The 27,685-nt window shown below is 34.0% G+C and overlaps 3 protein-coding genes across 10 annotated transcripts in view; 2 read left to right on the forward strand and 1 right to left on the reverse strand.

Moving 5' to 3' along the window:
• Positions 1–14,290, forward strand: part of Lpin (phosphatidate phosphatase LPIN) — a 62,994-nt gene extending 48,704 nt beyond the window's left edge. For 2 of the 4 annotated variants that reach the window (XR_015837857.1, XR_015837856.1), the window contains exons 8-17: positions 519–747; positions 1,884–2,032; positions 2,319–2,431; positions 2,957–3,198; positions 4,203–4,351; positions 5,688–5,826; positions 6,838–7,053; positions 7,993–8,096; positions 9,772–10,017; positions 11,279–12,042. Coding sequence is in view for 2 of the 4 variants with exons in the window: in XM_088263500.1 (XP_088119626.1) it covers positions 519–747; positions 1,884–2,032; positions 2,319–2,431; positions 2,957–3,198; positions 4,203–4,351; positions 5,688–5,826; positions 6,838–7,053; positions 7,993–8,096; positions 11,279–11,456 (1,519 nt within the window). In the remaining 2 variants the exon portion in view is untranslated. Of the gene's footprint in view, positions 1–518; positions 748–1,883; positions 2,033–2,318; positions 2,432–2,956; positions 3,199–4,202; positions 4,352–5,687; positions 5,827–6,837; positions 7,054–7,992; positions 8,097–9,771; positions 10,018–11,278 lie in introns of all 4 variants that reach the window. The other 2 variants (XM_088263500.1, XM_088263499.1) reach the window with 1 other exon arrangement.
• Positions 14,276–17,128, reverse strand: RpLP0-like (ribosomal protein LP0-like). The gene is made up of 3 exons (XM_088263502.1): positions 17,000–17,128; positions 16,669–16,913; positions 14,276–14,750 (listed from the first exon to the last, which is right to left on the reverse strand). The coding sequence occupies exons 1-3, from the start codon at positions 17,025–17,027 to the stop codon at positions 14,301–14,303; spliced, it is 723 nt and encodes a 240-aa protein (XP_088119628.1). The 5' UTR covers positions 17,028–17,128; the 3' UTR covers positions 14,276–14,300.
• A 1,313-nt stretch (positions 17,129–18,441) lies between these two features.
• On the forward strand, positions 18,442–27,685 carry 14-3-3zeta (tyrosine 3-monooxygenase/tryptophan 5-monooxygenase activation protein zeta). 5 transcript variants are annotated; one of them, XR_015837845.1, is made up of 5 exons: positions 18,442–18,519; positions 22,483–22,821; positions 24,584–24,707; positions 25,991–26,408; positions 26,796–27,685. XR_015837845.1 is itself a non-coding variant. In XM_088263421.1 (5 exons), the coding sequence occupies exons 2-5, from the start codon at positions 22,522–22,524 to the stop codon at positions 26,949–26,951; spliced, it is 744 nt and encodes a 247-aa protein (XP_088119547.1). In that variant the 5' UTR covers positions 18,442–18,519; positions 22,483–22,521; the 3' UTR covers positions 26,952–27,685. The 5 variants fall into 5 exon arrangements, 4 of the variants coding, with proteins under 4 accessions (XP_088119547.1, XP_088119549.1, XP_088119548.1 ...); XM_088263421.1 differs by having other exon boundaries at positions 25,991–26,154; XM_088263423.1 differs by having other exon boundaries at positions 26,245–26,408.

Raw genomic sequence — 27,685 nt, forward strand, 5'->3', positions numbered from 1 at the left:
TTATGACCCTTAGCAAGTCAGAGGTTCTCAACATAAGATGTCGCCGGTTTTTTTTTTGTAATGATATTCTAATGAATATTTTAACAAAAATATTTTGTATTGAACGTAATAAATCGATTAACATAATCTCGACATATTCTGCAAAGTTTGCAAAAATAGGTAGCCAGTGATGTTGACCTCAAAATGCTAAACGCGCCATATGACATATTCGTATGTGTAGTGCGAGTAGGAACAATTTGACATATCACAAATGTTTCTGTGGTTGCGGATATGCTTTTGTGTACCTGAGCGTACGGGATACGGCTTTTTATGATCGGGCGATAATATAGTGGACGTATTACGTACGTTCATACGAGTAAGGCGGTTAAATTAACCAAACATCACATTACATTACACTTTAAAAACAATTGAATAAAACTAAATGTGACCTAACCTAACCTAATATTACACTTAAGTAAGTAGTCAAAAAATTATGGTTGAAAGTTGTTTTAAAATGCTAATGGACATGTTTGTTTTAGGGGTTATGTTGGTCTTTCCCTGTGTGGGCCAGCGTGCCTACAGCAGTCGCCTGCGGCACTGGCCTTGGCCTTCGAGCAGGAGGCCGTGCCGTTTGAGGGCTTGTGCTCCGACCCCTCGCTGCTGCAGAACCCACGCCTCGTGGTGCGCCTGGGCGACCAGTACATGCCGTGGCTGGCCGCCGCACCCATGCTGCTCTCGCTCATCGTCTTCCACCGGCCTCTGCCTAAGGTATGAATGAAAACAACATTTCGCTTTTAGACCCTTAGGGTAAATTAATGACCTTTTTCCTCAGAAGCTAAGAGCAGCAGACACTTGCGTTTACCAATGTATTACTGAACTCAATTAATTTTATTTGTATTTGTGAACCCCATATCTGGTGTACACAAGTAAAGATGTAAGGTCAATTCGTGTTGTGTAGCGCTAACCACTGATGGGTGTTGGTATTGTTGCATTTTTTGGATATTGTTGAATCTTGCATTTGACTAATCAAATAAATAATAATATTTTATCCAGAAATTGCCATATCACTCATCGCATTTCCTACTTTTAAGGAAATAATCATTGCGATTTACTGCACTTGTTTTGTATCAGTTTTGACTAAACAATTGGAAGCTAATAAATCACTTACTATATTATAGTTGCAGCAATCCGTTTCTAGTTTAGTTGATCGTTTAAAAAATTTATTTAATAATAATAATTTAGATAATTTGTATAGCGCCATTTTCGTAAAATACTACCTCAAGGGCGCTTATAAAGACATGGATAATAATAATAATAATAATAAGATAATGATGATAATGATATAAAAAAAATGGATTAAAACGTCGTCAATTGATCTCGGGCTGTCCAGTTTGGAGCGGGGAAAAGATGAGCCGACAAATTAAAACGCCTTCCTATTGATCCCATGGGCTGGAGAATGGCCAAGGGTAATATGTATACGGCACTAATAATAATCTATTATGATTAAATGCATTGGCTTATTTTGACTATGCTTAAAGTATGAACACTGAAAGCTTACAGTATAGAAACTCTCGGTTTTCATTCGGACCCAAGTAAAGTATGGACAGTTTTGGACATTCAGCATAGTTTTGTTGTTGTTGGTATAAGCCACATATTTTTTAGAACTGATTCAATTTATCTTTTAAATGAAATTGAAGTACACTGTTGTGTGATTATACCTCTAGGTATAAAGTGAGTTTTTCATATACTTTATTACTTCGACTGATGACTTATGACATCTCAGATGTTAAAATTTTTGACAACTGAGAACAAACATTGCAAATGCTACATTTTTTCAGTGATCATTACTTTTCCGATGCTGTGCTACAAAGTCAAATAAATAAAGCATTATATTATTGTTACAGAGTGTAGTTCAGAATCTACCAGGTGCTGTGGATGGAACAAGGGAGAAAGTCGATGTCCAGGAGACGGAAGGAGGAGCCGAGAAGACCCAGCAGCGTCAAGGGTACTCCTGGTGGTACTGGAGAAGGTCTACAGAGAAACAGACAGCGCCGTAAGTAGTCTAAGTATTATTTTAATTTTAATTTGCACTCTTTTTAAGTGATGCTTCCCATCACCGTGTATGTACCTTATATAAATTTGATTGTATGTACAACATTTAGAGTGTGTCCAAATACTTGTTCACAAAATCTGGATTATCTTCAATTATAATCATATTTGATCTTTATCTTTGATGTGATGTCAACAGTAAAAATATTTTTTTTTTTTTTTTTTTTTATAAATAAAATAATTAATTTCTCATGCAGTTTCTACAACCATTCCTACCTTCTTTTTTCCAGTGATACTTCCAAGCCTAGCATTGATGACGTTGATGGAAGTCAAATTAATACAGAAAAAGATTCCGTCAGCATCCAAGCTGTTGATCAATCTCTGGACGCGGAAAAAAGTGAAGGTTTGTAAAAACATTATGATAAATAATGATACAAACAAAAGGCTATGTTATTTAAACTTTCCTAAGGTCCAGATATGATTCTCTTCCCTGTCGCGACTCTTAAAAATTGCAGCACCAGATAAGGTTGTAAATAACTGTTGATGAAATGATATTGTGAATGTTTTATAACTCACCAAATTGAAAATGTTATTTTTCTCCGTCTAACTCCTCATTACTGAGGGTTGTGGCCCTTTTCCAAGCAAATGACTCTTCACTGCGCTGCACGTAGCGCTCCAACCACCATAAAATGTTATGGTAACATATTTTTAACACTTTCTACTATATTTATACTCCAATTATAAAAAAGGCTATAAAATAAGATTTTTTACCCTCGTCATATTTTGCTAGAAAGGGGTTATGTACAATAAGCTCTTAAATCCCTTGATAAATTGCAGTACCTGGTGACTGCAGAGCAATATTCCAGACAAACAATTCTCAGGGAGCTGCATAACTTGACCCTGACACGTTTTGAGTTCTTCCTTTCAGATCAAGAAATCACCAAATCCGAGTGCGAGAGTCCCCAGGAGGTGAGCACCCAAACTTCCTTCCCGCTGCTGACCAGCTCTGGGGGCGGTGGGGGGGCCGGCGCAGGCGGCGGGGGCTACAGCGGCTCCCAGAGCTCCGAGGAGTCGGACGAGGGCGGAGCCACCAGCACCGCCACCCCGCAGACGCACTCCAAACACTCTGACAGGTTTAGGAAGACACTGCGACTCTCCTCTGAACAAATTGTGAGTTTATTATTATTTATTAACCACTTAACAATCGAATTTTGGTGAGAAAATTCGTCGGTGCAGGAAATCATCACCAAACATCTCGAAACAGGACTACCCGAACACTGCTCGGAATAGTCAATAAAAACAAATATATTAATATATTTGGCTCGGCTAAATCAATACTACCATGTTGGAATACTATTTGCCCGAGCAGCACTCGGACTCATCAATGCAATACAAACTCCTTGCCGAGTCACGCTCGGGATAAACTGGCAACTGGTCAAAGCACTTTTTTTAAACATCACATAATAAACTTTCTTCTTAATGTGCCCTATTTGTTTCCCAAAATGTTGACATTGCCATAACTCCTCCATCAGCTCAGCCTCTCACTTTCCAAAGGCGGAACTTTTGCCTTCTCCCATTTATACACCTTCCACTTATTTTACTATTGAGATTTATCAGATGCACATGGTACTTTTAACCAGCCGTAGAAGCATTTTTGCATTTGCGTTTTTGCATTTTTTGACTAAGTAGAATTTACTTAGTCCAAAAATGCAAAAAAAAAAACTATATTAAAATGTCCCTTACTGTGTTTTGAGTTTGGGTAGCCGATATGTCCAAGATATGTCTTAATTTTTTATTTTACTATAATCTCATCAGCAGTCCTCTACCGAAGAACTTCAGCATTGATTACTTCTGTTTATGACATTCAAAGCAATCTTATCGACATTTAATTTTTAAATTCCGTGACATTCAAATTATTCTGTCTGGAAATATTGAAGCTCGGCTATGCTGCAAGCTTTACTTAGTACCTACCCATGCATTTTAGTTTGCACAAGTAAGCATGTGCGTGTGGGTGGGAATATTATAAACGCATTTTTTTAATGCAATTTTTGTATTAAAATCAAATGTGCTGGCTAATCGAGTCGCCACATGCAGACGGACCCTTTCGATTGATAATATTGCTTTACCGTGTATTGACTGAAATATTATTTAAGGTTTTTTTATTTTTATTTTAGGCGAGCCTAAACTTGCGCGAGGGAATGAATGAAATGCTGTTCAGCGTTACCACCGCTTATCAGGGGACCTCGCGGTGCAAGTGTCACGTGTTCCGCTGGCGGCATGATGACAAGATTGTCATCTCTGACATCGATGGCACAATCACCAAGTATGTGGATTCAATTAGTAATTCATTATGTGTCGTGTCGAGTTGTGGTCCCGTGGTTAGTGTCGCGGACTCTTGAATCAGAGTTTCTCGATTCGAACCCACTCACCACAATTTGATACCTATTTCTAATAATGAGCCGCTTAGGCTCACAGAAATAGTATGAAATTGAAGTATTTTTGGAAATAATAAAAAACACAAATATTTCTCTTTTCATAAATATTAAAAAAAAAAAAATTATTCTATCCACAACTGTGACCTACAAAACACAATTTTCAGTTGGAAATATAAATATTAATTTTATGATTCAAAATAAATTTCAATATAAGGGCACCGCGATGTAATATTTCGTAGATATTTAATTAACTTGAAATTCTGTACTTGAATAATATTACTCTTTATAAAATTGGGTTTAAAAAACATATACATTATTATTACCTATTTTATTAATTTTTATAGTTTTTGATATCAGTAAGTTTGAAAAAAAGATGGGTTCTAATTTTTTAGGACTACATTAATAAAATTTGTTAAATTTTTTATTGTATATTTTTCATCCGTCTCTGTAGTGTAGTGGTTTACGTTTTTGTCTATTGTGCCGATGGTCCCGGGTTCGTAAAATTCAAACTCGTATATATACATGCCACGCAAACAACCAACATGACAATTCAGAAAAAACATATTTTTGCATATCCAGCTTCCTGCGCACAATTTAGAAAAAACATTTTTATATGTGTCCCGATAACAATGTGTTAATACAACAATAAAAAGAGTATAGTAGTAATTTTATTTCGATATGACTAAGCGGTGGGTGCCATACTTAGTTAGCCATATTTCATTAATACACAGTATTATAAAATAAAATAACAAATAACAAATTAACATAAATTTTTAAAATGTAAAAAACATATATTATATATCGCTCACTCCTTTCAAGAACGTCATAAATCAAAAAACTTGATTTTTCAGGAGAACGTTTTTGAAGTTTAAAAATAGAATACAATGTATTAAAAATTAATATCAAGCCACTTATTGAACTTTTTACTGGGCAACAGATCTTTTTAGGTAAAACCTGAAGGTTTTTTCTCCATTTGAAAAATATTTAGTATATGTATTTAAAAAAAGAATTAAACAATACCTTTTCTTTAAAATGCAAAAACAACACTTTCTGCCCTGTAGCGGGTAAATATTAAGTTTTAAATATGCCTCTTTTGCTAGGATATAGTACATTTTTTGGGCATTCCGAAAACATGCAGAACTGAAAATTGACGATTTTTTTAATATAACGTTCTTGAAAGGAGTGAGCGATATCTGTTTTTTTCTAATTGTAATGTTTGCACAGGTCCGATGTCCTCGGTCACATATTTCCAATGGTGGGCAAGGATTGGGCGCAGAGCGGTGTGGCGCAGCTATTCACTAAAATTAAAAATAATGGATACAAACTTCTCTACTTGTCCGCTCGTGCTATTGGGCAAGCCAAGGTAACAAACACACCACTATTCCCATGCGCCAACTTCACTTTATTGTATGAATGCAAAACTATTTTCATTGACCATTAAATCTTTACATTTTTTTGTACTTATTTACTTTTTAGAATATTAATTCACAGTCATAGAGCGCTTGTGCACTACATGGAATTTTATTGTCCGGTTATTTTACGGTCCAGTGTAGCATGAAAAAAACTAAGGATGGCTTGTGCACTTGTCCATCTTTCTCCGGATTGGTGCGCTCGATCGGTGCACGACCACGGTGCACATGAACTCGATCACACTAAAATATCAAACTTCGTAGTAGTTCTGCCAGACTGTAAAATTCCGTGTAGTGCACAAGCGCCCATAGGGCGTTTGTCCACTACCGGGAATTTTACCGTCCGGCAGTCCGGTTTTGAAAAATGAAAGCGACTATGACAGTTTAGCGTGATTAAATTTACGCGCAACGTGTTCACGCACGGATCAAGAGCACCGATCTGAAAAAAGTAAAAGCAGGAGCAAATCCAAGCCAATCGTCGTTTTAAAACGCTAACTGACGTGCTGGACGGTAAAATTCCGTGTAGTGGACAAACGCCCATAGAGCGTCATTTTACTCAAGTTATGATAAAAATATTTTATTTTTATTTTTAAGAATGTTCAATTGTAATGCACTTGAATATTAAATTTATAAATACGATTTTCATGGTATATGCTTATTGCACATATTAATTTACATACAAATGCAAATTATAAAATATTACTTCTGACAAATTTTTAGTTAGTGACTAATCCATTTTATTAATAGACGTTATATGAGTGATTTGATTAAAAACTTATTAAAAAGTAAGGTATTAAGTTTAAAAATCATGTCAATGAAACTTGCAAGTTTTCATCTTACTCTGAGCAGCGTTCCAATAACATCTTCAACTCTAATATGTTATTAGGCTTACGAATTTTTAAACCTTTCCTTAAATAGCATTCGTATTAAATTTTAGCTTCAAATTTGCTGTTTGTTTTCCGCAGGTTACTCGTGAATATCTGCGATCCATAAAGCAGGGTGACCTTTCTCTCCCGGACGGTCCTCTGCTGCTGAATCCGACTTCCCTACTGCGAGCATTCCATCGTGAGGTGATCGAGAAGAAACCCGAAGAGTTCAAGATCCAATGTCTCTCCGACATCATGGCTCTGTTCCCCGAGGGAGTCAAACCTTTCTATGCCGGTTATGGAAATAGAATAAATGTAAGTGCTCAGTTTTTATGTACCAATGCTTCATTCAGTGAATATGGAATAATATTTTTGATTTATTTATTAATTTGATTGGATACTTCAGTTTTGGAAAGCTGGTTTGATTGCAGGTTTATCATTTGATATCTCAACTTCTCAGTGTGAGTTTTTGCAAATAAATTGTGTCCTGGGTTTGGGTTTTTGTACATTATTTTTTTTTACAATATAGATTAACCAAAAATGATAATATTGTAAATCAATATATATGTAAGCGCAATCAATTAACGTGCTTAAACTATTGCAGGGTTTTTTTTTAAATCAACTATTGGTTAAACAAATACTATACTTAGACCAAAACAAATAGGTATTTCATTTAAATTTTCTTTGTGAAGTCACTGTAATTGTACAAAAAAAATTGCCAGCTCTTTCAAAATCAAGTATCACTACAAGTACAATTTTCAAATTTTATTTTAAATATTCCTGGAATTAAAAGCTCAAACACATACATTTCCGAGATTCTGACAAAAAGGTTTATCCATAGTTTCTGAGTTACCACTTAACAGTTAAATTTCGTCGAGAAAATTCGCCACTGTAGGAAATTGTAACCAACAAATTGAAAACAAGACTTCCCGAACGCCGCTCGGGTTAGTCAATAAAAACTAATACATTAGTATATTTGGCCCGGGTAAATCAAACCAACAAGTTGGAATATGATTTACCCGACCTTTGGGCTTTTCAATGCAATACAAACTCCTTGGCCAAGTCACGTTCAGTTTAGACTGGGAACTGGTCAAATGGATAATGCGAGGAAGTCTTAAATTTTGACACAAAGTGCTTGAATAGTCATTGAATAGAGGTTTATTGATTCTGTGAGTGATGTTTGTGAGTTTTTTTTTAATTAATTTAAGTGTAATTTTATATGTGGTTAAATTATTGTGATTTTCCTTCTTTCAGGATGTATGTGCTTATGGCACTGTTGGAATCCCAATAGTACGAATCTTCACAATCAATTACAAAGGGGAACTAAAGCACGAGCTGACTCAAACATTCCAATCATCGTAAGTTTTTTTTTTATTCTCTTAAAAAAATTCAGTATTAACACTATTATGTAGTTTTGGCACTACTAATGCATGTTTGTTTCTAACAAGATTCTAGAGAAATACATATTTAGTCAATAGAATGCAAACAGAGTTTTATATATATTTTTTTGGATGATGTATTATTAACTTAATATAAAACACTGAAATTAAAGTACACCCACTTTGTACCTCCAATGAAATGTTCAAAATACAAAAACACATTCATAATGATATCAGCATTTTATAAATATATATATATATATATATACATATATAATATTATGCACCGTAATGCTTATAATAGATTACACATTATAAAATAATTATCTGCACTACATTTTGTTATTTGGTTTCACAATGTAATAAATAATCGGAAAGATAAATCAAATCATAATTTACTTAATTTCATTTCCTGTCATTTTTAACTGAATCCAATTTAATAAAATTTATAACCTTGTGATGTAAATAACATAGTCGATTATAAAAAAATGCTAAATAATCTTTTATCCAGTGCTGGCCGTAGGCTACTCGGTGCTCTTATGCAGAAGATTTTGTACAATCGCTGTTAACAATACATATATTTAGATTATACCGTGTAATATTTTCTCTTGCTAATGTTTCTGTCACCCCTTAAGGATCCCTTAAGTACCACAGTGCCCTTAAGACCCCTGTAAGGGTGACTGAAATATTAGATTTACACGGTGAATTAAAAAAAAGTGTGTTCTCTTCTTTCTAGTAAATTATCTTCATTTTATTTAAACATAAACTGATATCTGAATATGTATTAATCAAACTAGCCAAAGCTGTATCTCCTCCTTTCAACCCGCAGGCAATTAAAGAATTCAACTTCTACCTTCAATAAAGAAATGAAACCTTATTCCGCAATAATATTCCAATTAAATCATATGGATCTCCATATTTTAGTTAAAAAATAATTTATTCTAAAACACAAGTTTCATTTGCCTTTTTTTAAAGTTCAATTTAAAGTGCCTTCTTTTATTAAAAGTATTAAATATTTTTGCACAGCAAGATTATTAAAAACACATCAATTATATATAAACTCATAAACCAATTTAACAATCCATTTTTGCTGATATTTATTATTGATTACATACCCAAAATTAAGATAAAATAAGAATGAGTAAATTAATGCAATTTATTATGATAACTCTGTTTGCTCGGTGAGAAGGATTTTACTATGCTTGAATTATCATAGATATATAATATGTATTGCTTTACAACTAACCGTTTATTATAAATTATCCTTGTATTTAAAAAAATACTTGTATTTATTTATACATTTAAAAGTTAATTGAGTTGATGAAATCAAATACATATGTAGATGTCTACATTTTATACAATATAAATTTAAACTAAACCATTTACATAAATTTTGTAAAATGGGATACAATATATTAAATCATTTAATATCTTTCTTAAAATAATTTTAAATTAACGAGCTGTTGGTGTTTATTTTATAATATACATCTTATGTTTATATTCATAAAATATATTTTTGGGTTTATTGTACAAATCCAAACATGGTCAGTATTGTGCATTCAGATAAGCACATAGATTTTTGCAGATAGCACCTTTATTTTGCATTACATATTTGTAGTCTTTCATAGTATACTACATATTTTTTGTTTTACAGTTATACAGGGCAGAGTGACATGGTGAATGAGTTATTCCCTCTGGTTAAACATCACAATGCACCAATCTGTACTTCCGTACAATAGAACCCTATTAGTAATTCGTAATTTTTAAAATAATATTTATACAAAATAGTATTTAATACCTCGTGAACAACAATGTGATATTTTCTGTGGAATATTTAAGGATAAGTGTAATGTAGACATCATATAGGAATGTGATGAGCCACGCATCCGAGTGCTCTGCGGTAAGATTTCATCACCAAGTAATCATCTCATCGCTGACTCTTGACTTCATCACTCTGTCCGCGACTGCTAATAATGACAATAAAGCTTACTAATCGCTTACAGCAGCTTCTTCTATAAAATGCTTATTTCATTTCAGTTTCTTGTGCTGTCTGGATTTTATTTTATAATTATGTTTCGGTTTACCTCATCAGGTTTGTTACTACATGCAAAAAGCTTAACTTATTTTGATAATCTACCATAATTATTTAGATTTAAATTTACTACATATTTACACTAAAAAAAGTGTGTGATTCTCTTGTGCAATTTGAAGATAATGAAGATGCATTTGAAGATAAGCATGGAAATTGCATGAAATAATATTAACTTTTGTTTAATAATCAACCGTGAGTGTATCTTTGGCTCCCGGTATTATTTAATTAACTATTTGAACTAACCAATTGAAGTTGTTTTTTTTATCATAACAGCTTTAGTGCGATCTATGAGTATATTCCTGTAAAATAAATTAGTTTTTGTTTGATTGGGATGTGAAAATTGGTATATTTTTTGTTTCCATATTTTGTACTTCACTACATATTGTGTTCATGTTTGGTCTTAATGTTTTTACTTGACCCTTTATTTTTGATCCGAAGAGACACCAATCATTTAAGTAAGCTAGTCAACTTTCATTGAATATGAATGATTCTCACCATAATCAAATTTGAAAAGCACTCCATTCAGTATAATTTGTCAAAACAGTGAAGGAGAAAAAATCATTGTTATGAAGCCTTAGAGCGCTTGTACACTACACGGAATTTTAGCGTCTGGCAGTCCGGTTTTTTACAATAAAGCAACTACGACAGTTTAGCGTGATCAAATTTACGAGCACTGTGATCACGCACCGATCCAAAGAAAGACGGGCAAAAGCACGAGCCAATGGAAGCCAATCATCTGTTTTATCATGCTAACCGGACTGCTGGACAGTAAAATTCCGTGTAGTGCACAAACAAGCGCCCTTAAACTAACAGTTTTACCATTCTTCGAAAATATAATTTTTTCCTTTAAAATTTTTACCTGAACACTTATTTTGAACAAATATTATAAAAGGGATACAATATTGTCACCTTTTTATCATTGGTAGGCATTATGCAGTTTGGCAAAATTAAATAATTTTCAGCCAATACTAGTTATTTGCTCTACAATGGTGATTCGGTATCGGATTAATCCGCCCTAATTAAAATTATTTATGTGACAGTTGAAAATACAATATTTATTATTTTCCAGGTATTCAAACATGAGTTACATAGTGGATCATCTGTTCCCGCCGGTGCGAGGAGAAATGTGCGAGGATTTCTCTCAATTTGTGTATTGGAGAGAGCCCGTGGCCGCTCTCCCCCTCCCCTTGCCCCCTCCGGCCCACCAGCCCACCCTCCCCTCCATCCCTGAGGGCGCGGCGGACTGACTTCCCTTCTCCGCTGCCCCTGGCCGCCCGGCACCCGACGCCGGCCTATATAGCCCGCTATAGTGTTAGAGAAAGCTTTCCATGTTAGATATCTATATTTTTATCCAGTGGATACTTTATTCTGTCGATTTTATTATCTCTAGTTTTACCATTCATATTATGTGTACCTTGTTTTTGAGTCGTGCTGTGCTAAAATAATTATTTTTAGTAGCTGAAAGAATTTATATTGTAAACTATGTTAATGGTCCTTACAGCTTATGACATAAATATGGCACTGTGTTTTTTTTTTAATTTCATTAAAGACAAGAAATATTTTTACTTGAAAGTAAGATCTCTTTAGTTTGTAAAGCTTCTTCTTCAAAACGAAATGCATCTCCAGAGAAGAAACTCCGGAAGGTGTGGTCAATATTGACAAGAGAAATTTGACACCCATTTTTTTCTGGTTACCGCTTACATGATATTGTTCCATAAAAAATAATAATTGTGTTATTCTTTTAAGTATTTATACCCATATATTTAACTAGCGAATTTATTTAACTAGCTATTTATTAGTAAAAAGATTATGTTAAGTATTGCCAAAAAAAAAATCTGGAAGATTTTTTATGATAATTGATGATCATAAAACTCCCTTTAAGAATTAAAAATCACAATTTTGTGAATTTTCAATTTATTTAATGACTGAGTTAATATTAAAAAATATTTATTTTCAAATAAGTTTTAGTAACACTATTCCAAAAGTCCTCGTATCTAAAACTTGCTGTAATCACGGGTCACTACAAAATAATAATAGTTGTGACATTGGTGAGAAAAAAAATTGTGAGTAATCCGATACAGAGCCTGAAATAACAAATTTGTGTTAAAAAATTATCTTTATCGCAGTTTACTTTGAAATTAGATTTAAATTAGAATATAATTTATTTAGACAAGTAAGCAGCTTTACGATTGAATTTGTTATTTAAAATAATTATAGTCAGTTAGTATAATACGTATACCACCAGAATAGTATAGTTATTTTATCAAATTAAATTTGGACATGTGAAAATATACTAATTATTCAAAATGTCTAACAATACTTGTGTGCTAACAACATTATAGTCATATGATTTAACATTAGTGTGAAAATAACATAACGCTCACTCCTTTCAAGAGAGTCATAAATCAAAAAACTTGATTTTTCAAGAGAACGTTTTTAAAGTTTAAAAATATAATACAATGTATTAAAAATAAATATCAAGCCACCTATTGAACTTTTTACTGTGCAACAGACCGTTTTAGGTAAAATCTGAATGTTTTTTCTCCATTTGAAAAATATTTCGTATAAGTATGTAAAAAAAAATTATTTAACAATACCTTTTCTTCAAAATGCAAAAACAACACTTTCTGCCCTGTAGCGGGTAAATATTAAGTTAAAAATATGCCGCTTTTGCTGGGATAAAGTACATTTTCTGGGCATTCCGAAATCATGCACAACTGAAAATTGACGATTTTAGATTTATGACGTTCTTGAAAGGAGTGAGCGATAAGTGGAATATGAGATTCTAAAAATATATATATATACATATATCCAAAAATGTTACATATTTGGCTTAACAATAATCAAACCCATACGTCATTTTGCCTTGTACTCATTAACCCATTGTTTTTCTGTGTTTAATGTATTCTTGAAAATAAAACCTTGTCAATTCAGTGTAATAAGTGGAAAATTAAACAATTTCCTTTGAAATGTGCTCAATACAGTTTAACAAAAGGCGGAATTAGCCAAATACGATGAGATAAAAAGCTGCCCCCGTTTTTCAGACTACAATTTCACATAGAAAATTTAATTTATTTTTAATTGAGATAACTCTCATGCTGCTTTAAATGGATTGGTCCGTGATAATTTAGGAATACATTTGGTGAACATGATTTAATAACAATTTGGTCAGAGCTTGGAATTCAAAAGCACCAATACATAGCATTCTAATAGTTTTAATTTTATCTTTGCCTTAAATATTAAGGAAAAGAACGTGCATTGGAATAGTGATATAAAAGTACCTAATTTTCTTATGTATACAAATGTTCAATTTTATTTTATTTTTAATTTTAAGAATTTTTTGTGAGGTTTTATTTTTCTATTTAATTTTCACCCATGTGATGTGATGGTTAAATAAATTTATATAAAAAAATGGGGAAAAAGTTCATTTTGATTTTATTACTTTTATATACATTCTCCACGACTCAAATTTAGCTTCCTGCAATAAAAAAACATGTAGTTCCTGCTTCTTTTGTACTAAATAAAATATTAAGAATTTATAGCTATAATCCTTCCCGTTTCAGCTAGTAATATCCAATTATATAATCTTCAAATCACATATTGATCAGTAACTGCAATATCTCAATGTAAAATACATCAGTTTTATATTTTCAACAGCCTTTTTTGTCAGAAAATAGTACATTTTATTATGTTCTTAATAAAATTTCATAACAAAACATTATTCCTTTTTTATAAAATAGTTTGGAGCTACTCCTGAACACATGTAAAGATTTTATGCTTTAGAAAAGATTTTCCTCATCATGAATCTGACAAATCCCTGATGCAATTTTTAACAAGTTCATAGTCAAATTTCTTAGATGGTGATACTTACTGTATTTAGTGTTGAAAAATACATATATTTTTTAATAAACTGCGACAAGTATTTTATAAACTTTTCTTGAATTAATAGTAGCTTTAGTGAAATAAAAATCAGTGTTCTTGAACTCTCTTTTATCTAAAGAAAAAAAATATGCTCAGCTTGTTATACTCTGTAATATGGAACTGTATTTAAAATAAAAATGCCGAATGCCAGATTTTAATGGTTTATTTATTTATGTTTCATCTTCTTCCATCTGTTCAGTTTCTGCTTCCTCAACATCATTCACATCCTTTTCTTTAGTATCTACCTTATGAAAACCCTTATCTTTAGACCAATAGCACTTCACTGTCAACTTGAATACAGCCATTTTCTTTTCCAACAATTTCAATATCCTGGCTTGCTCCGGTGTTAAAACTTGTCCTTTTCTGCAGACATCGTGTGGCTTAATAAGGGTTACTATTCCTCGCTGCAGACTAGTGGGGAGACCGAGTTGCCGGAGATGAGGTTCTATAGAATGCGGAAACTCTTCCAGTGGACCTTCAGGAAGGAGCACGTCTGCCGTGGCCTTGAACCCGGCTCGTGCGTAATCATCCTCTGCAAAATCTTCAAACCATTGTAAGGTTTCCTTTACTGGACGATTAGTGAACAGTAATCCACATTGGCCGATGAGTCGTTTAGACAACTAAAAAGAAAATGCATAATCATGATTATTAGTAAGCCCAAACAACACATTCAATTTCGGTAAGAATATAAAATGTGGGTAATACTCTAGTCCAGGGGTTCCCAATCTTTTTCAGCCCACGGCGCACTTCCAAGTTTAGTATTTTGTCACGGCGCCCTACTTTAGTAAGCTATTTGGAATAGACAATGCGACTATATACATGTCTATATATATATATATATATATATATATATATATATATATATATATATATATATATATATATATATATATATATATATATATATATATATATATATATATATATATATATATATATATATATATATATATATATATATATATATATATATATATATATATATATATATATATATATATATATATATATATATATATATATATATATATATATATATATATATATATATATATATATATATATATATATATATATATATATATATATATATATATATATATGTATATATATATATATATATATTACAGTCAAAAGAAATAGGTACCTACAATAATGGAAGTTGGGTAGAAAGATGCTAGCTCTCAAAATAGAAATTGTTGCTTTATAGGTACCCGTGAATATTTGTGGTTTCGGATAATGATAAGAGGATCGACTCACGGCGCCCCTCTTGACATTCTACGGTGCACCAGGGCGCCGCGGCGCACACTTTGGGAACCCCTGGTCTAGTCCAATTGATAGCTCAGGTCATAAATCATTTACGAGATTCGTCACATTTTTGGTATTATTATTGGCAGTCTATTAATATTTATTCCACAAGGTGCACAAATGCAAGCTCAATGAGCTATCAGCTTATTTGAACTCATGTAGAGAATCTAAAAAACTTGGTTTTTCGAAATTGGTATACCAGATAGTAAGATTTTTACTCATACAGTAAGTCCTCTACTTACGGGATTTCGTACTTACACAATTTAAAAAAAAATCCACTTTTATTTAAAATAAAAAAAACTTTTTTGAAATAGAATTTACCCACAAAGCCTTTATAGGGTTGTCTGCTGGTAGGATAATTATGATAGGGAAGGTTCACGTGAAAAACACATCACAAACATCCAGATTAATTAAAAATAAATCTTTCTTGAATTTATTTTGTAATTGGCGGGATTCGACCCCACAATGCCAGTTTGTTGAGCGTCTAGCCAACTATAGCTCCTATGATGTCAAACAAATGTAAAATTGATTCTCAAATTGATAATAAAAGAAGACATGCCATAACAATGGAGACCAAAGTTAAAATAATAAAATTATATGAAAAAGGTGAAAAGATGGCTGTAAAAAAAATTGTTGTACTTAAATGTAACTATGTGTGTACATACATAATTACATACTATTATGTACACAGGAATAATTATTTATCTGACTTTATACTAGCTTCTGAAAATAATAAAAAACATTAAATAAATGCATCTAGATCTATTCTGTTTTCACATATATACTTTATCCTTTGAAACTAGCATATATCGAAAAGATCACAATTTTTTTTCGACTTACATGAAAACCTTTGGAACGAATTAATCACGTAAGTAGAGGACTTACTGTATGGGTAAATTGTTTTGTCAAGATAAAGAAGATAAATTGAATCATTCTAATAAAATACATTGTTCCAATTATTTTCGCATAATATAATTGGTTTAAGAAAATAAATTGAATTATTCTAGCATTTATAAAATAAATTGTTCCAACTATTTTCGCATTAAGCTGTTACTGTGCATTATGCATAACCAAGGCTATGTTCCATTAAATTATTATTAAAAAGTATGATGACATGCTTCCAAAAAAAGCATAGCGCTTCAAATGCGTCTTTTGAAATACCACACAAAATTTGTTTTAAGGTTGTTCTCGCAAAGAAGTGATTTGTTTTAAATTTATATTTGAACTTACGAGATGCAATTTGTTGTGCACTTCATCTGATTCAGATTTTCCTAATCCCAAGGCCATGACTTTGTTTTTTCCAAAGAAAAATCTGGAGTCTTTCCATTCTGCTCGAAGTTCCTTCAATTTTGTATTTCTCATATTGTGTACAGTAAATAATAGAATGTTTGAAAACTTTTCAACAGACTTTCTTATTTCATCTATTATGTTTTGTTTAAGGACTAAGCCCTTTTTATTTGTTTTGGTCAAAGAAACTAAAAAAAAAACACAAATTATTAAAAAAATATATTGTAAATAAAATATATCAAATTCAAAAAGATATCGAATACCTGATCCATACCTTTTTTATCTCTTCTTGATTTAGGCATTTTTATTTATGTTAAGAATTTGAGAAAACCAATTTAAAATATTTAAAATCACTACACATAAACAGAAATGCCGTATATTTAGGTTATGGCAAACGTCAAGCACGTGTTCATTCCATAGATTAAAGATATGTCGCGTTACATAACTCTAAATGTTCTTAAAACTATAGACAATATAATAAATCAATCTTCACTGACCAGCGTTTTATAAAGCAAGTAGGTAGGTAATGGTTAAAAGAAAATTCAAAACAAAACCTCCAAGGGACCCCGCAGGCTAATGCTAACATATATTCATGATATCATGGGTGTTATGATAAAAGTGCGATGTGATTAAAGTATTTTTTACGACAGATTGCACATTTTTTAAATATGTAATATATTACAATAGTGATAAGGTTAATTTATTTATTAATTATTTATTTAACATTATTTTATTCAACTTTTGAAACGAAACGAAAGGGTGATGTCATTAAAGAAAAGAAAGAAGTTTTATTTTATTTACATTATCCTATTTTATTAAAAAAATAATTTTTAGAGGGGAAAATCCTAGTAAACATGAAATACCATCAAGGTTCACATTTCAATGGCGGTGGTTTTCCCATTGCTCTACCTAGGAATAGGGCTATCCTTAGGGCTGTATGACAAATAGGGGAGCTCAAAACCTCGTGTTTAGGGGGGTGCTATTAATTTGACATCAGAGTTTTTTTACATTGAGATTTTAACCGTTCCCTCCCTCTTCGTAAAATTTTCAGAAATAAGTGAAAAGTTTCGTGCGATTGACGACGGTTAAAAAACGATTAGTGGAAATATCATCCTACTTTTTTTTTTAAACTAGAAAAAAAAACATTTTTGTCATCCTTTTATTACATTTAAATTAAATAAGAAATCTCGAATTATTTATTAAACAGTGATATTTTTTATTAAAATGAAACAAAATATTTAAACTTTTACAATACACAGAATGATGCTTCGCTACAAACTTTGAATACATTTACACCTGAATTTTTTTAAGAGTTTGTAATTTTAAATACTTTTTTAAAAGCAAAACTCAAATAATTTGTATTTGTATACACTGCATTTTACTGCTAAAAAAAAATAATAAAAATAGTATAAATTACCCCATATTAAAAAATATAGAAACCTGTGTATTGTCTATGAAAATAAAAGATTTTTTGAAAGTATGCTTCAATTTGTTTATTTAGTGAAGAAATACTTTTCATAAATTCTATTTTGGCGTTTTTATTAAAAATAAAATATTCGTTTTCGTAATTTCGAGCAAATTATTGAGAAATACAGGCAAAGTGATCGGCAAAGTTTAAACATATTTCAACTTCCTTTTTAAAACCGCTCAAACTCTACGCGTGAGCCCCTTACCGGATATAGGTTTAGTCCCCGCTCCCCCCTCAGCATAACCGTCAGTAGTTCGTCGTTCAGCGCTGGGGATATAGCGTAAAGTGAATAGCCATTCGCTATATCAAGTCCTTCCCTCAAGCAAGTAAGTGTTTCTTTTAAATATCTATTTAGGCGTGTTCATATTTTATTCTTAATTGTGGTGGTCGTGTGATTTATACGTTTAAAACTACGCTGAGAAGTGTGACGCATTGGAGGAGTGTCCGCTTCAGCCATTTTGCCGAGAACCGGCGACATCGTGATCTCGGTAGATTTTTACAAATTATGGACTTACTTACCCGATCAATTTTGCTCGGTCGTGTACCGAGTGAAATATGATTCAATTCGGTTGTCTGAGTACCGAAAACATAATACCTTATCTTGTGAGCCTGTTGGTTCAACAGTGACCTTTACTTTTTTTGCGTTTTATATGTCGCCGGCCTCGGTATCCGAAGAGCACGTTACTTTTATCTTTTTCGAATAGTCTAGAGCTTTTCTCGTAACACTACTCCGATGATTTGTTCCCGCCCGAAAGCTTCCCGATCTACGATAGCGTATTTCATCCCCTGAACGAATGATATTCAATGGTATTTACGTCATTATCACGTTCCCCGTCGAGATTTTAACAAATAGATACATTTCACTCTCATTTAGTGTCGATATTATAAAACAATTGATGTATTTTGAATTTGTGAAACGTGCTAATAAATGCAACAAGTCTCTGCGTATGTTATTTCACGTGCTCCGTTTAGTTTCTCTATCGATCTCTAGGCGCATTATATACTTATTTTCTTGTGTCACATTTTTAAAGAATTATTTCGATTGTGAATCTATTTCATTCTAGAATAGATAGTTCAAATAAAAATAGTGTACCTGTCACAGTACCGTATAAGAAGGTATTCTTTTTTATGATAGATTTCAGAATACTATGTACCCAAATGAAATCGCCAAAGATCGTCCATTGCTGTACGTACCTTGAAAACCACCTCCCTCTGGTGTATTTCACTGGCGAAAATCTTCGAGACCGATAATGAATAATTTCGAAATACATGTGTCATCGGCTACAATGCCTACTGCATTAGTCATAGGACCACGATTTAGTTATAGAAATCATGCGTGATGTGAACGGTCTTGCGGTGTTAATTGATGTTTCCTCTAATATTTATGTTGAATTGGAGTAACCGTCAGTGACTACAAACACTGCATATTCCCTGATCCTTCGCTAATGTTTTTTATTATTATTTAAGCTCCCCGGATTTGTGTGTCGCAGGGAGAAGTGGTTTCCATCATCAGTATGATGTCTTGTCTCTGAATGAAACCTCCACTTGTATACCTATTGTAACTCGATATATGGGTTTGAAAGGATCATTGTTTTTGACTTGTGAAAGACCTTACAAATGTAACATTATACTCGCGGCGATGAATCGTGCTTGCCCTGTGTGACTGATGTTACCATTTCCTTTTACCGGACTAAAGCACGATGCGTGTCTGTATCAAATAGACTATATTCCTAACCAAATTTGCCACCTAAGAGTACGCGCATCTTCCGTGGCTCCTTTAAGTATATTTTGGCATTTATATAAGAGTTAACATATTGATACACAGACCTCTTGGCAACCCGCGTTTTTAGCTGATAAAAAGATTAATTGTTACTACTAGAAACATCAGGCAGTTTTTATAATTAATAATCCACAAAGTCGTTATCTCTATAGCCAGGAAGGTCTCGCTAGTTCAACGCTTCTTTCTGGAAATGACTTATTGTAATCTCTAATCTTATCTCGTATTCGGTAAGCAGAGGAATTTTCTTATCTATGTTTTACTTTTTTTTTTTTTTATATATTTCGGATTTGTTATAAATTCATTTATATCGTGAATCATTTTTATTGTGAGATACTGTGAAGAAAGTTAGTCATAAATTAGAACTGACTTCCTACTCGTTTCATAATACTCTTGCTTGCTTTTTCGATTTTTTTTGTATACCCCATTGATTATTATTATTGAGTGGATCCTTCTATGGAATTGCTTAAAATGTCTATATTAATTTTATTAATATGGACGATTGGCACCCATGGCCCTTATCGGCCTTACTTTCAGACGGGCGAATGGACGTTTTGGACGAACAAAATTTGACATTATCGTATTTTGCTGTAGTTTGACATTATTTATTGCAACTATTTTTTTGATATACATATCGTTTTTGTTTTATAGGTAGGTTACATATTTACAATGTTGATGATTTTTATTTTGATTTCGTTATAATGTAAATGAAACAGTATCATCGACCACATATTTCGTAGAGTAACTAGTCCTGTCTTGTATTTAAATAATCTTTTTGGTGCGTGTCACGTCAGGTCTTCCTAAGGTCGACTATCGTTCGAGAGTAATTTTCCTTGTATTTAAATAAAACACAATATTTAGTTGGAAAAATGTTGTTTCCATCTGAAAAAAAATACACTAAAAATTCTAGATATTAAAATAATGTTTGTAACTTCTCCATTTTTCCGTGAATGAACTGCAAAAGGAGGGAGTCATAATAAAAGCGATTTTATATAGTCTAATTTACTAGTCAATTGATTACTATTTCATTTAACTAAATGATTTAATATATTTTTCGATGATCTTAAGCAGACTTAATTGATTATATATTGATGTAATACATTATGATGCTCTGTAACTAAAAATCTACAGGGTCAAAATTGATTTAAGTTTTTAAAAAAACTACAAAAATTTTCATAAAATATTTTACCATTATGATCGTCTCCGTATTATTATTTGTCATTATCTTTCCAAAATCCGAGGCGTGGTTATTTTCTTCAAATATATTTCAAAGCTTTTTTTAAAAATTTTCGTTCGTGGTGAACCACGCGATAACAAGTCTCCCTCGGGCCTTCACTTTTGCTTAATTTAATGTTTAGATAGAAGCTAGGATTGGTGTTAGGACCGCCAAACCTTGTGGTGTTCTATCCTTTCTGCCTACCACTGGTTTGAAATGATGACGGCAGTAATACAGATAATATTAATAATATCAAATGCTCATTTGGCTATTTTTTTCAAATACGGCAGGTTTTTTCTTGTCTAGCACGTTTTGAGGGATACCATTCTTTCAATTCGCGAAATTATGTATACCGGATTTCTTAAGAATTTTATCATATTCTGTTCATTTGGCTCATTGCGTTGGAACCTCGCGATGTACACCTTGAAAGTTACTTTTATTATCTGGCATTCCTTTAGTTTCGTCATATTGCATATAACGGATGTAATAAATTAAAGTTTCGCCTAAAAAATGGACGATGCGTTAGGATAGTATGTTTGAAGAAGCACGAGCTCGCATCCCTCTCGTGAAAGGAACGGGATCGAGCACTATCTCGCGTAAGTAAGTAGTAAGCGAGGCAGCCGGCAGCCGGCATAAAGATAACAGTATACTCGGTAGTAGTCGGTAAATGAGTAGGTGACTAGTAACGACAGGGTGAACGGACCTCTTGCGCGGATTTTGAGTAAGTGCACGTGATCGATACTACCCGAACGAGTCGTGCAGCCTTGACCTATTTATTGCGAAACGAGCCCTCAAAAGCGCATTATTTCTCGTGGAAGTTTCGAGTCGCGTCTTGGAGTTCCGAGATCGATTTTTCAACCGCATTGTCATCAATCTCGCTGGTAAAGGAGTCGGTTGCATCGGAGGAACAGCGTCTGGGCGGCTCTCGATCAATATTCGGACCCGGGCGGGGGAGTGCGCGCCAGACGGGCCCGCCCTCCCGCGCCGCCCTCCCCGCCCTCCCGCGCCGCCCTCCCCGCCGCCCACCCCTGCGCGCCCGCCCCCGGCCGCCCGGAGACGCGCGCCTCCAGTCGGAGCGGAGATGCCGCAGCGTCGAGTCGGTCCCAACTAGCCCGCAGTACGCCACCACCAGCGCCGCCGCAGCCGCAAGGTCTCGCATGATGATAACTATCCTTACGACAGATTGATCCGCAAAGCGGGCGTGACTGTTCGATTAGTCTTCCTGAAGCCGCAGTCGGCAGCCGGCAGCCGCCTCGCCCGGTGCCCCGCAGTGACGCTCGCGCTTGTTTGTTGCAGGAGGTGAATAGTCTCGAGATCAGCCCCGCTCGCCCCACGATGTCAGTCGATAAGGAAGAGCTGGTACAGCGCGCCAAGCTCGCGGAGCAGGCGGAGCGGTATGACGACATGGCGGCCGCCATGAAGGCCGTGACGGAGACGAGCGTGGAGCTCTCCAACGAAGAGCGGAACCTACTCTCCGTGGCCTACAAGAACGTGGTGGGCGCGCGCCGCTCCTCCTGGCGAGTCATCTCCTCCATTGAACAGAAAACGGAGGGTTCAGAGAGGAAACAACAGATGGCTAAAGAATACAGAGAAAAAGTCGAAAAGGAACTAAGAGAAATATGTTACGACGTTTTGGTAAGTTTCTATTCTCCCTTTTGACATATTTGTTGTGTATTACCTAGACACGATGCTAATTTTCTATATTTTAGGACCTATTTCTTTATAATAACTTTATGGTTGTGATATTTCATAAAGGTACTAAAAAAACGTTTGAACTCCAAAAATGAGAATGACGGGTTCGAGGGATCCATTTCGGAGAGTGGTAATTTGAACATTCCCGGTTAGTCAGATTTACGCGCGAATGTTCTATTCCGCTCGAAAAAATAAGTCATTGTCATGCCGAAATAACGAGTCACACACCTTGCTACGGGTACGGCTATTGCGTTTTGTCAATGAATAGCCGTTCGCCTACATACATCCATACATGCGGGAATTGATTTCCGTTTTTATAATACGTATCGAGCAAATTCCTCAACATATTATTTGTCAATCGCTAGCCGCCTACTGCATGACGTCATTTCGCGCTTATCCAAATCCAGAAGTGATGTAAGTCGGTCGAAAAGTGAGCAATTCTTGTCAACCGTCATTCGCGCGCGCGTGCACGCGCGCGATGGGTCCCTTCGTTTCGAAGGTTAATTTTTTCGAATTGTATTTTTAATCCAACAAAAATTAAAAAAGGAATAGGTAAATGATGATTTGAATATGAGATGGGATGGGCGCGGTGTCGCTACTCCCGGGCGGCGTTCGGTGCGCTATCCGTAGTAAGTAGCGCCGCTAGTTCGGCCCGCGGCCGCCGGTGGCGCTAGGCGCTGTCGCACGCGCCGCGTAATCATACATTTTCGGCTTTTTACTCATAATTTTAACTACTTGATGAATTGAAACGTTTTTTTTTGTTATTGCTAGTATTCGGGCAATGTAGGTAGTTAGTCACGTTTTTTTTTCTTGCAAATGTTATTTTTACGCGTGTAATACAATAATTTGAAATATTTATGAGAGGAGTGATAATTTTAACACTTATTTACGTAACTTACGGACATACGAGTATATATTTTTTAGATTGAAAATAAAAACGTAGTTTTTACTCATTTCTGTACATTTGCTTGAGATTAAAATTTCGAAGAAACTTTTTTTTATCTTAAATTTTTTCATATTTTCGAATATTATTTTCTATTTAATTAAGGAAATAAAACCAAAATAAATATGCACATTCGAAAAAAATATGGTAGTACTAAAATTAGGAACTATTTAATACATTTTTATCATTAAAACTGCTATAATTTTTTTGTTGATAAATAAACCCCCTACACGCCCGGTCCATATTGTAATTGACATATGAAATTGTAAAATATTTTTTACTAAGGGGGCACCATGTGACATCGGATTTTCACAAATGTTTATTTTACCATTAAGTCTTTACGTACTAATAATATATTTCTGAAATTCGATCCTAAAAAAATTCGCAATTTTTTTTTCTTGAATCAAATTTCATCAATTTGTCATTTGTAAGTAGAGTTTTTATGGTAAAATAAAATTTTTAAAACTTGTCTCGACCCCCCCCCCCCACCCTTAACCAAAATTTTCCTATTAAATATTCATAATGTAGGTTTGATATCATGTTCATTTACAAGTTTTCAAAAATATGATCATCTTTAATTTTTTTAAAATTGAAACTTGTCTATGTAATTTGTTTGTCTGTACAACTCGTATTAAATAAAATAATTAAAACTTTTTTGTCTTACGAAATCAGTTCTGAAGGGGTTAAATTACCACATTATTGTTTATTTGTATGTTTTATATTGCAACAAATGTAACTGACATAATTTGCTTTCGTTTTTAGGGCCTCCTGGACAAATACCTTATCCCTAAAGCAAGTCATGCAGAAAGTAAGGTATTTTATTTAAAAATGAAAGGAGATTACTATAGATATCTAGCGGAAGTAGCGACGGGTGAAACACGAAACAGTAAGTTTATTTCAGCTTTATTAATGTACCTTTAATGAATCAGTTTTTAAAAATTAGTACTAATGCCCTATGCACCATGAAATAGATACAGATGAGAGAAAATTTGAAGAAGAAAAAAAACATAGCGTATTAATAAACTTAAATCAACTGCAGCTGTTGATTACTGCTGCTTAAATCGAGACTACCGAAAGCACCATGTCCAACTTAGCAGTTGTCTCTGACTGCTTTTAGCTGCCAGTCTGTTTCCCGTTTAATAAGTGTAAATAACTTTTTATACTGGGCTACAGATGATTTCACTCTTTAATCTGCTTGTACCTTCAACAAACAATGTTCTACATCAAAGCGATGATGTCATCTTTACTCGGCCAGAAATAGCAATGTTTGTTTTTATCTATAATACAATTCTTAAATATTGTTACAGAAATATTATTTTTATGTAAACTGTTAATTATTTTACGAATTTCTTTTGATACAGTATGTGCTATTTATTAGTTCCTCTGTGAACCTTGCTTATGCAGTATACACTGGTTGTTGTGTTCAGTTACTTAACTATTGCGAGAAACAATTTTTTATGTGACATTTTGGAAGGTTTTAAAATATGTTGTACACTTCCACCGTCATTGCATAAATTATTGATCAGTTAATCATTTGGCGTCTTTGTCAGACTTGTAAATTTCACTTTTTCCGTATTATGTGTGGGAGTGTAGAGTGGGCTAAAAAATTCTCTATTGGCCAAGTACTACTACTACTACTATAAATACTTATAGTTACGTGTTTGCATATTGCGTTTTCATAGTAGTGTCTGAAATATTATTTCATTAGAAATATATATTTTTTTAATGACAAGGAAGGTTGATTATAGGTTGTCTTACAACGTAATGATAACCTTAAAAAATATATGTTTGTATAACCAGAGAAAGAAAAAATAATACAATTTTTTCGTAGCTAAATTTGATCCAATTAAAAGAAAAAAATAGTCCTGTGGATTTTTAAGTGTTGCAGAGCACAATAATCACTGCCAACTGTACTCTAAATGTGAAAATTCCACTTTCATGTTTATTAATTTTTATTTAGCGATTGAAACTTATGAATTTTCTTGCCAAATAATAAAATATTTATATTTTATTTGTGTTGAAATCACTATTCCCATATTAGAAGATTCAGGTTTGCTTTATCAAAGTTTAAAAAAAAAAAAAAAAAGTAAAATCACCCTGGAGTGATATGTTTTAGGGGATTATTGAATAAATATGGCTACAGCCAGTAAATGTGTGATGTAATTACAGCGGTGGTGGACGACTCCCAAAAGGCGTACCAAGATGCCTTTGAAATCAGCAAAGCAAAGATGCAGCCCACACACCCCATCAGACTCGGCCTGGCGCTTAATTTCTCAGTATTCTATTACGAGATACTAAATTCACCAGACAAAGCGTGTCAACTAGCTAAACAGGTCATTGTCAGTCCTCTAGTTGTAGGTAGTTCCTGACGGAGGTGCCGGTTGGTGTGGAGTACTGTTATTAATGTTGTGTTGTACTGCTAGCGGTGGTGGAAGACTCCCAGAAAGCGTACCAAGAGGCGTTCGATATCGCCAAGGCTAAAATGCAGCCCACTCATCCCATTCGCCTCGGGCTCGCCCTCAACTTCTCCGTGTTTTATTACGAGATTATCAATTCTCCTGCGCGGGCTTGTCACCTGGCCAAACAGGTTTACCACACACTTTGTATTGCATCCGAGCCTTGTGTGTACTACATACTAATGTCCGCTCCAACCGGCACTTTCGTTGTCTATTAATTAACTATTAACCCTTATTAGTTGTGCATGCTCACTCCTCTGTGGAAGTTGTTACCAGATTGGAAAATAGCCTTCACCCCTGGAAACACTTTTTGTTATTCCAATTTTTATGGCCTTTTTATTTTTGCTAATATGTAAATATTAGATTGCGCATCAGTGTGAAGGAATGGATGTCGTTTGATGGATGTAATACTTGAATTCTAATCATGTAAATGGTTGTGTTTATGTTAACCGAGTGGTAGATTTGTATCGGATGATTAGTTTGTATCGGTATTGTACTGACGGAGCGTTATGTTGCAGGCTTTTGATGACGCTATCGCGGAACTAGACACCCTCAACGAAGACTCGTACAAAGACTCCACCCTCATCATGCAGCTGTTGAGAGACAACTTGACGCTGTGGACGTCGGACACGCAGGGAGACGGCGAGGAGCAGCAGGAGACGGGAGACAACTAGGCTCCCGGCTCGCCGTGCCATCTTCATGTCATTGTCATGTTTCTACTCGTTTAGTCCACACCTCTATTCCTGTTGTTTCCCCGAGGATCCGCGCCCCCGGGCAATGTTTCCGAGTTTGGCAGTCACTGGTACAAACTGAGAGACGATTGCACTGTTTTAAGTGTCACCTTGGAACCTCTTGCATTCTCGATGTTTACAGTTTAATGTTTTACCATTTACAGTTTACAGTCGACTGGACGTATATTGGAATATGTGGTATATCTGAATCTGAATGGTTAAGTAAGTGGGACTCGTATTCCTCTGTGTCTCTACCTATATGAAAGGATGACTGATATTGTTGCTTATTTTTATATTTAAAGTGTTTGTATGTCCAATGGGAATATAGGTAATTCAGCAGACACGTATGTCGAGGAATGCGCGCTCGTTGGACACGAAGCGCATTCCTCTCGCTTGAACTGTTCCTCCACTTAGCAGTCGTGAGGAGTTGCAGCTGGAATTTATTGTAATATACTTTTTATTATATTTCTCAAAATATCTTGTCATCTTTTTTCATAAGTAATTTGGTTGTAAAAATGTTGAATGTCAGTGTAATAATTCCCACTCCTCGCATACAAATCACCTACATGTTATGTGTCATGACCAAAAGTCGTATATTTCTATATCTCTGTATTTACACTGAATCTTAAGCTGACCTGATGGATATAAATATATATGGATTTAAGTTATTAAAACTA

This window comes from Brachycentrus maculatus, unplaced genomic scaffold (genome assembly GCF_059751285.1).
Source record: "Brachycentrus maculatus isolate JH-2025_06_01 unplaced genomic scaffold, ASM5975128v1 h1tg000199l, whole genome shotgun sequence".
NCBI lineage: Eukaryota > Metazoa > Arthropoda > Insecta > Trichoptera > Brachycentridae > Brachycentrus > Brachycentrus maculatus.